We start from the raw sequence: 10170 nt of genomic DNA, 5'->3' as shown, positions 1-10170 counted from the left end.
AGAGCCAAGGAAGAGGAAGGAAAGAGGAGCTGGCTGGGTTTTGAACCCCACTGTAAGGGTGGGTGGGTCACTGACATGTAAAAAATAGACATCCTTTCCGAAACACACACAAAAATATAAAGCAATGAAGATCTGCTTCTATGATAAAATTCAACTTCAGTTTGCTGTTTATTTTTTAGTGTAGTAGCCTTCAGCTTTTCAAACTGGTGCTGAGCTACAACCTTTCTAACCTCAGTGGGGGCTAGACCTGATGGGAATTGTGATCCAACACATTGGAGAACAAGAGGATGAGTGCTTGACTTTGAGCTAGGGTAGTGTTTCCTAAGTGGGAGGGGGAAGAGAATGAGCAGCTGCAGCTGTGTCATTGCACATGGGCTATTGTGCATCATGTTACAGGTGCCCCACCTCCTCTCAGCCTCTCTGGCTGCCCCCTACAAGGCCACAAAAGTTGAGATGTAAACCCAACAGATCAATTCAACCAATCAAAGACAGCTTGCTTGGGGGAGCAAAGAGCAGACACCTTCCTCCACCTACCTTGGAAACATTCCAAGAATGCTTCTGTAAAACATCCCAGCCAGATGTTCTTTTCCAGCTGGTCCTTCCCTCCTGCAACCTACACAAAGCCCTCCACCACTACTGAGCATGCTCAGTTCACTTTTTTAAATGATTCTTGTTTAGATTTTGAAAATCTGCAAAGCTCAGTGTTTCCCTTGTACTGATCCCGTCTCTCTCTTCTTTTACTCAGCAGTCCAGTTTGGTTCCATTCCTCATCAGCCAAGCCTGCTATTAGAAGGCCAGAGAGGTGAGATAGGCAGGACACAGCAGTCAGCCAAACGGCTGAGGATACAGTGCAAAATTGCCCTAGAAAGTTTCTCGGAATGTAGACAAGCAGCAGAGAAATAAAGGCGAACAGAATTATCTTGCTGGTTAGAAAATGCACCCATTTGCTGACGGTACAAGGAGTCCTTGACCTACAACAGTTCATTTAGTGACTCTTCAGAATTACGAGGATGACACTGAAAAAAGTGACTTATGATCATTTTTCACACAATCGTTGTAGCATACCCAGGGTCGTGTGATCAAAGTTCAGACATTTGGAAACTGACTCATATTTATGATGGTTGCAGTGTCCTGGGGTCATGTGATCCCCTTCTGCAACCTTCTGACAAGCAAAATCAATGGGGAAGCCGGATTCACTCAACATCTGTGTTACTAATCAAGCAACCGCAGTGATTTGCTTAACTGTGGCAAGAAAACAATGGGTGCAATGGGGCAAAACTCAGCAAATGTCTCACTTAGCAACTGAAAATTTGGATTCAATTATGGTCGTAAGTCAAGGACTATCTCTGTTGGTATTTCAGTTGGGACAAGATTTATCTCGTGTTCTCAATCGTGTTTCAAGTAGAGACAAAAGACTTAAAAAGACAAACGTCATGTCAATTGCTTAAACTTTTCTCTCCATAAGTTCATGGATATAAAACATGCCTCTTTCCATTCAAACTCTGGCATAAATGCACTCTGGTGCCACTCATGTTGAAATCCACAGCCACCACTGTCACATTTTGGGAGGACATGTGGAAGGACCTTGGGAGACAGGTGGGAGGTCTGCTGCCTCTTAGAGGAGGAGGGGAAAACACTTCCAATCTTGCAAGTTTTGAGAAGGTCCCGAGAAAAAGTACAGGAATATTAGCATTTTTCTAAATTGTAAGATTACATTAAATAGAATCTTGCAAGACTGAAAGCATTTCTCCTTTCCTCTTTTTTTAGTCTCTGAAAAACCAGGAAGGTCCCCTAGGAAATGCTTCCGGTGCTTTTTCCCAACTTGCAGATCGAGCTGCTTCTTATCAACCATTTGCCTGGGCAATATGTCCTCCTTCACCTGTCTGGCAAGGTCATTCCCACACACCCTCACAGAATGTAATAAGTGATGGGTTTATACAGGATGAAATCCTTTTTAGCAGAGTCCAAAGACTTACAACAGTACAAGAACTTCTGGAATTAACACTTAAAACAATAAATGGAAAAGACCATAAACCCAAGACACCTCAGTGAAGTATCCACCAATCACAGTAGGACGTATTTCCAATCTTGAGGGAGAGGAGATAGAAATAATTAGGAAATAAAAAAAAAACCAGACATTTAGTATGCTGTATCATACATCTTCACCTGACCTGCTTAAACTGTTATGCAGAAGACATTCAATTAAAAACAGAGAAGTAATGAAATTGAATTTAAAATAACTTTTAAAATGAAATATTTCAAAAGGGATCATGACTGTATTACCTTATGAATTGGAAGGAGAATTTGCATGTAGTAGAAATCCAAGGAAAGCCAGTAAATCATGCTTAATTAAGTTGTGTAATGACTTGCATTCACACTACAAAGTAAGTCTGAATGGATTTAAATCTGCTAGCCTCTTTGATGACGTAATGGGATTCTTCAGTAAACCTGTTACAACTAACTTGGCCCTAACAAGGACTGCTTGTAGCAATAGCAATAGCATTTAGACTTATATACCACTTTGTGGTGCTTTTCTAAGCAGTTTACAGAGTCAGCCTATTGCTCCCAACAACCTGGGTCCTCATTTTCCCCACCTTGGAAGGACGGAAGGCTGAGTTAACCTTGAGCCTGGTGAGAATCAAACTGCCAAATTGCAGTCAGCCGGCAGTCAGCAGAAAGCAGCCTGCAGTACTGCATACTAACCACTGCACCACTGTGGCTCTTGTAGTGACTTACAACATCTCCAACAGTCCTTATACTGAAATAACGACACTAAAGATAGTTGACAAGTGGTTGCAATGATGGTTGGGTGACACATGAGGAAGTTCGAATCACTAATGAGGAAATGGCCCTAAATTCAGTGAAATATTATTTTCCCCACCATTCTCTCTTTATGAAATGGCCCCAATGCATTCCTTTCCTCAATCAAAATAAAATCAAAGACAGGAGGCAATTTGCTAATTTCACATTCCAGAGAAAATAGATTGAGGAAAACATGCTCTTCAGATGTGTTGCACACATACATTTGTGTTGACAGAACATGCTAGCTAAGTTGGAGGTCCCTCTTTTTCCAAATCAATGCTGGGACTTAATCAAGCTGACAGTTTGAAAGAGGAATGGCCCACCCTTGAATCAGAAGAGCAGATGGGGATGGTGGGCAGAGTAGTTAAGAAGTCATAGCAACTACTTGTGGTTTCCGTGTTCTCCCCCTTTGCTTCCCCTGCCTTTATCTCACAAGTCACCTCCAAAGACAAAAGGGCTTGCCTTAATCTTAAATAGTGAGACTTTATGAATTTAATGTGCTTTTAGGCCTGTAGCTCCCTAGGTGGGTTTGCACTGTTGGAAATGGGGGGAGGAGTCCCTCAACAGACTTTCCCCCACCCATAAATTACTCAATCTTCCTGAAGGGCGGAGAATAAACGGGCAATACTGAAGGATTGGGGGGGGGGTTTCCTCCTTTTTTGCCCTGCGTTCTACCTGGGCTGACATGCGCAAGACACGCCCCCCTTTCAATCATGTTTCCCCCATGAAAACTCCTGGGCTGAGAATGGCGGGGTGAGGTGGGGACTCCGGAGGTCTCCTGCTGCTTGCGGGGAGCTGTCCGAGGGCGGAGGTGCTGAAGCGGGATGACGAGAAGCCATTTTGGCTGGCTCGAGTCATCCCACTCCGACTCGGCTCGTCGTCATCGCGCGTGAGCCTGTGGGCAGCCTGCATCTTCTGTTCGTGTGTGTGTGTGTGCGCGCGCGCGCGCGTGTTTTCAACTATTGTTTCGATATTGCATAGCAGACAAAAATCTGACTGGAGTAAACAAAAACAAAAAAAGGACATCCCTGACAAACGGCCTCCGCTTTCCCTCCGGCGGCGTTCCCGGCAAAGGAGTCCGCTATAGCCAGCATTGGAACGCTTACATTCGGAAGGGTGCAGCTGATCGGCAGCTTGGGCCGCATTTTCACCCACAAGCCACCCATACCCCAACCCCTAAAACTGGGCAAGATTCCACCACCCATCCTGCTCCCACTTTTATTGCCTTCCTCCCCTCCTGAAGGGCGATCTCACAAGAACTGAGAATGATCCCTCCCGCCAATAAAAGATTACTTAAAACATAAATAAATCGGGATCCATTTGGCCCCTCCCCCCGCCCCTCCTGAGATCAAGGTTTTACACTAAGGGACTTTAGAACAAATCAAGGAAAGGCCTTAAGGGCAAAGGCGTTTTGCAATTCCTCTCCGCTGAATCCCTCGGGGAGGCGCTTTGGCCAATTTGCTGCCCCTCCTTTTCTAGGGAGCCCCCAGCCAAAGTCGGACGCTTCTCGTCTTGTCTCCGTTTTAGCAAAATCTGATATATGAAAACAACCTTTTGCAATGGCTTTCCCCTCGACCTCGGCTTTCCTTCCCCAGAAAGTCGGCGGTCGCGTGTTTCTGCGCTGTCTTTCCTTTCTTCCTCCCGCGGAGACTCCGGAAGGCGAGCATCCAGAAGGAGACGGGGGAGGGACGGCAGTGGGTGGGGGGAGGGGTGTGTTGGCTCCCAGCTGCCTCTGGCCCAGCCCCCCTCTATACATCGCTGGACGTCCTGGGCCGGGAGGAGAAGCCGGCCGGGATGCATCCGCAGCAAGCCAGCCACAGAGACTTCTGGATCTCGGGGTTGCGGAAAGCGTAGATGATGGGGTTGAGGAGCGAGTGGCAGGCGGCCGGCAGGGCCAAGGAGTAGGTGTAGACGGGCGGGTAGGAGTCGTCGGCCACCAGGGAGTAGACAGCGAAGGGCACCCAGCAGAGGGCGAAGGTGCCTAGGATGAGCGAGAGCGTGGAGAGCCCCTTGCGCGTGGAGGTGGCCTGAGCGCTGGCGATGAACTGGTGCTGGACGGCGATCTGCTGGGCGTGGCGGCAGGCGATGCGGCAGATCTGCCCGTAGAGCTGCAGCATGAGGGCGAAGAGGAGCAGGAAGGCCACGGCCAACACCACGGCGTTGTCCCTGGTGACCGGGCGCAGGACGCTGCAGGCGCTGGGCTGGCGCAGGCAGTTCCAGCCCAGCAGCGGGAGGAGCCCGACGGCCAGGCAGGCCAGCCAGAGGAGCAGCAGAGAGGCGGCGGTGAAGGTCCGCGTGCGCTCCGAGTGGTAGGTCAGCGCGTTGGAGAGCGACAGGTAACGGTCCACGGTGATGGCCAGCAGGCTGCAGACCGAGGCCGAGAAAGAGGCCAGCAGCAGCCCCGCCGCGCTCAGCGTCGCCGCCTCGCTGGGCGGCTGCACCAGATACCGCACACTGAAGTTGACCACCAGCCCCAGTCCGGCCAGCAGGTCCGCCAGCGCCAGGCTGCCGATCAGCAGGAAGGGCGGCGCTCGCAGGCCCGGCGCGTAGAAGAGCACGGCCAGCACCAGCGCGTTCTCGCCCGCCATCACCGTCCCGGTGGCGCATAGCACGATGTCCCAGGGGCTCACCGCGCCCGCCACGCCCAGGGCTGAGCCCGCATCCCAGCCGCCCGTCCCGGCCTCCTCTCCGGCCAAGGTGGCGTCGGGCGGCAGGTCGAGGGCGGGGCTGGCCGCGGCGGCCGAGAGGTGGGTGGGCGGCCAGAGACTGGCCAGCGGTAGCGAAGAGGCGTTGAAGAGCACCAGGAGCCGCTGCTGTTGCTGTTGCTGCTGCCGGAACTGCTCCTCCATGGCGGCGGCGGCCGGGTTGGGGAACATCGCTGCGGGAGGAAGGAGGCCGGGAGAGTCAGAGAGAGGAGGAGGCCTAGACGCCCCGGCCGTCTCTGTACCTAGTCCCCGGGAAGGCTCCCCTCCGACATCGCCCGCAGTGGCAGGCCGAAGCCGCCTCCTGCTTGAGCAAGGGGGGGGGGTGGACTAGAAGATCTCAAGGTCCCTTCCAACTCTGTTATTCTGTTAACACCCCCACCCCTCAGCCTCCTCCCCTGGATCTGTTGCCTTCCAGTCCTTAACGAGCCCGTTTTCTACAATATGATCCGCTCCCTTTCCCTTCACCAGAAAGTCAATTGTTCCCTGGGCACAAGTTCTCCTCCTTCTCCTCTTCCTTTCTTCCTAGATTGTCCCTCATCCCTCCGAAGTGTTGGATTCCTACATGTCTTCCGCCGAGGAGGATGGGGTATGTAGTGCAACACTGGTGGGGAGTTGGGGGAGATTTCCCCTCCCCCGGAGGATGCAGAGGCGGTGACATCATCACCAGCTCCCTCTTCAGCTGCATCCAAAGGGCAGGCAAAGCATCCCATCGTGGCCCATAGCGCCTCGCTCGCTTTCTCCCGAGTTCGGAGCTTGTATCTTGGGTTCAATTTCTTGAATCTGAAGCTGGGGCTTCCCGCGGGCTGCAGAGAGCCAGAGCCTCAGCCTCCCCTCCCGCTACGCCGCGCTTCCTAAAGTCTGTCCTGACGACTGAGGCCCAGCGGCAGTGGGAGGCGGCTGCAAAGGAGCGTCTCTCGTCCCTTCCTATCTACGGCAGGGAAAGCGCCGCCTCTTCTCCCCAACTGCGGCCGGCGTCTCCTGCCCCTCCTGAAGCTCAGTTACTGCAACAAACCTCCCTTAAAGCAGGTTTCCTCTCCAGTCCCCTCGCCCTCGCCCCTCTCGCTCCCAGCCGCTCTGAAGGAGACGCGCTGCTGCCTTTCCTTCCGTGAAAGGAGGACCTGCGCCCCATTTCAGGCTCTTTGCCGCCCCCTGCAGGCAATCCGGAAAAGCCCAGAAATCTCCCGCGGTTTCTCTAGGTTTCAGGGGGGGACCAGGAGGCTCGCGCGAGACCCCGCAGACAGGCTGAGAAAACCGCTGGTGGGTGAGGCGGCTTAGGTTGGGCTGCTGGTCGGGCGGTGGGAAAGCCACCCTTCCCCCGCGCCCCACACTGTCCCCTCCACCCACTAGCCAAACTACCCCAGCGGACTGGGCTCTCCCTACGCCGGCGCGCAGGTGAAATGCTCTTCCACCCGGCTGCGCTTTTGCTCTGGTTTTTCTTCAGATCGTATAAATCTTTCTCCTTTTACTACTTTGCAGGGATGCCAGGCTGGCCCGAGGCGGCCGCTTGGAAGGGCTCCTTGGGGTCCGGGGAGGGAAGAAAGGGGGCACTTGGGACGGGCCTCTTTTTTACCTGGCTTTGCGAGGCGTCGGACAGTCTCGGGTCCGGCTTGCTTCTCCGCGCCCCGCTAGTTCAGTCTGGGGCGCAAGCAGCGCGTCCTTCCCGGGCGAGCATGGCCAGGCGAGGCTGGCGGATGGTTGGCAGCCCGCAGCTCTGAATATTCTTCGCCCTTTGGGTCTGCTGATAAATCTCCCCTCTGACGTCAAAATTCTCCGCTTCTATTCATGAGCGGCTCCCAGGCTGTGAATCAGCGGCGCCCATGATCAGAATAACAAGCAGGGCGCCTGGCTGGCTCTCCCCCCACCCGTCCCTTCGAGGTGTACCCAGATGCTCCGGCGTAAGAAGCGAAGCCCCGCCCGGCTCTCTCTGGAATTTCATTCATAAGCTGGCTGGGTCGCACCCTCTCTTTCTCCAAGGTCAGCGGTACCAGGCTGGCTTTCTGGGGAGGGCGGAGAGAAGACTCTGCCAAAAGTGCCCGGCCTGGAATGATCCGCAAGAGAAGCCGCCTGTTTGTTTGTTTGAGCATTGATAAAGCCGCCCGTCTTATAACCAACTCTTGGTGCGAATCTGCGGTTGATGCCTCCAGTCCAGCGGATGGGGTTGTTTGGGAAGGGGGGCAGCTGCTGCCAGCCTTCTCTGGGGAAGGGAGAGTGAGTCAAGGGTATTTTGCCTCTTGTTCGGCTTCCCCTCCAGGTCTCCATCGGCTGATCCCAAGGAAACCCTACGGGAAGGCAGGTGTGCCAAGCTACAAAATTCCCAGGCAGGAAAAAGTAATTTTGAGGCAAAGCAATGATCCCTTCTTGCAACTGTCTGTGCAATCCCACCCAGTGGCTGAACAGGAAAGGGAGACACTATTGGCACCTGAAAATATGGACCCAGTTTGTGGCTGCTGTAAAAATGCAAAGTCCCTGCTGGAGAGCACTAAGAGGGGAGTTGCAAAGAAAACAGATCACTAAGTTTCTCCTGGCATGATCTGTGCAGATCCAGACACCAGAAAGGGATATCTGTCGATTTGAAAAATGATTAATGGATTGGAATCAGTTCACCTCATTCTGCTTCTTGATGTCTGTTTATTCATTTCAGAAGCATCACAATTAAAATCAGGTATACTGTATGATATAAAATATAAAAATACGACATTGAAATATGTACAAATTAAACAGATTTTGCCCAGGAACTAACAACATTAATTGCGTTCTGTCGTGGTGGCATGAGGTCTCAAACGTGCACTGATCGGAGCACAAAGGGCAGGTATATATGTGTGTGTTGTTGTATACATGTCATCACAATCATAAAAGGCAGACACAACTGGACAGTCCCATTTGTTTAAGGTATTTCTGGATACCCCTGTGCAGTCTATTCAACAATTTACATATTGCTTGATGAAACTACAGGATGAAGAAATAATGAGAAAAAAATAGGGAGCAACCAAAAAGGATTTGGAACAGCCAAAGAATAACGAGAAAAGAAGATGGAGTGTAGTTTGAAGATGGAGAAAGGGATGAGTCAAGGTTGTGTATTGTCACAGGATCTGTTTGACTTACATGCTGAACTGCTAGGCTAGGAAGAGCAGAAATTTGGGAGAAGCATCAAACCATGGGAGTATGCTGAAGGGACCACTTTGGTGATTGGGTTAAGTGAAAAGGAATCTTTTCTTGAAGATCAAAGAAAGATTAAAGCTGGTCCACTGCCTTCAAAAACAAAACAAAGGTCCTAAAATTCTATCAGTGGACAATGTCAACCCAATGCAAACAATCAGAGAACGAATGGAAGAAGTGGTACCTAAAATGTACAGCAGGAGTGTCCACCCTTGACAACTTCAAGACCTGTGGACTTCAACTCCCAAAATTCTGGGACAGGAAATCCACAAGTCTTAAGATTGAGAAGGGTGAACACCCTGCTCTACAGGAAAAGTGACTGTAAGAAAATAGAAAGCCATCTGCAATATGGAGAAACATTCTGACAGAGAAGTCAAAATATTGAAATATTGACTACAATGGTATATATTGTCAAGAGTATGATTTCTCAAATATAATTCAATGGCTATGAAAGATGGGCCAGCAGAAAGGATAAATGAAGAAAAAACTCGTGACTTTGAATGGCTGGAGGTACCTTAGACAGCAACAAAATGTTCAATAGGTGATGAAATAAAATCAGTCTGTATAGTGGCAGGTCATTGGAAAAATCACAAGTAGTAAAAAAAAAAAAAAGGAAGCAGACGGAAGAGAAAGTGATTAAATGCCATCAATGGTGACATAACAACAGGAGCTTGCAGAAACTCAGAGTAGCTGTAACTCACAGGAGAACCTCATCGAGAACCAACACTGAACCAACAACGGAGGAGCTGCCACCAGGTCTGATAAAAGCTGGGAAGCATGGAAATCACTGAACAGACTGTGCATGGGTACAAGAAGATCTGGAGACACTCTGAACAAATGGGGCTATTTGGTGCCTTCTGCCCTTTGCGATTGTGGTGACATGCAGACAACAACACATATGTATACCTGCCCTTTGTGTCTTCATCAGTGCACACTTGAGGATCTCATGATAGAATGCAATTAAGGCTGCTAGTTTCTGGGCAAGATCTGTTAGATTTGTATTTATTTTAAATGTTGTATTTTATATTTTAAATGTTATGTCATAGAGCATGCCTTATTTTAATTGTGGTGCTTCTGATGCAAATAAACAAAAAGCAAGTTGTGGATGATGATAGACAGAGAAGAGATTGTCAGATGACCTGCTCAGTATAAGGTGACCTTACTTACTTCTGGACAGAAAGAGATGCCTTCAGATGTGTTGTTCCTGTTGCTCATACAAGCAGTTCAGTCTTTGACACTTTTGCTTTCCAGGCAGTCAATGAAAGGTCTTCTCTGACAGCTTCCCTGAGAGTGACTGCCAGCCTCAAAACAGCCAAAAGAAAAACCTGGGCCAAGCAGTCGGTGGAGTTGGGTGTGTTGGTGTTTTAAGGAGTATATCCAGCTTCTCATCCAAGCTGGCTCACACTTTCTAAAATGTGGGGGCACCAGGAGGGAACGTTTAATGACCACCCCACTAGATAGTAATATAGTAACAGTAGAGAACAATGATAAGAATTAAATAAAATGG

At 50.1% G+C, this 10170-nt stretch overlaps 1 protein-coding gene across 1 annotated transcript; it reads right to left on the bottom strand.

The window, feature by feature from the left end:
- Nucleotides 1–4550: 4550 nt before the first annotated feature.
- On the bottom strand, nt 4551–5678 carry LOC116516119 (G-protein coupled receptor 12-like). Its single transcript, XM_032228522.1, has one exon. The coding sequence runs from the start codon at nt 5676–5678 to the stop codon at nt 4551–4553; it is 1128 nt and encodes a 375-aa protein (XP_032084413.1).
- Between the last annotated feature and the right edge of the window lie 4492 nt (nt 5679–10170).

This window comes from Thamnophis elegans, chromosome 12, assembly GCF_009769535.1.
Source record: "Thamnophis elegans isolate rThaEle1 chromosome 12, rThaEle1.pri, whole genome shotgun sequence".
NCBI lineage: Eukaryota > Metazoa > Chordata > Lepidosauria > Squamata > Colubridae > Thamnophis > Thamnophis elegans.
The sequence above is the reverse complement of the archived record's forward strand: the minus strand, read 5'-3'. Positions and strand labels throughout refer to the sequence as shown.

Bases quoted from the DNA above. Each gene is read 5' to 3' on its own strand.
- LOC116516119 (XM_032228522.1), bottom strand. From the start codon at position 5,678: ATGTTCCCCAACCCGGCCGCCGCCGCCATGGAGGAGCAGTTCCGGCAG.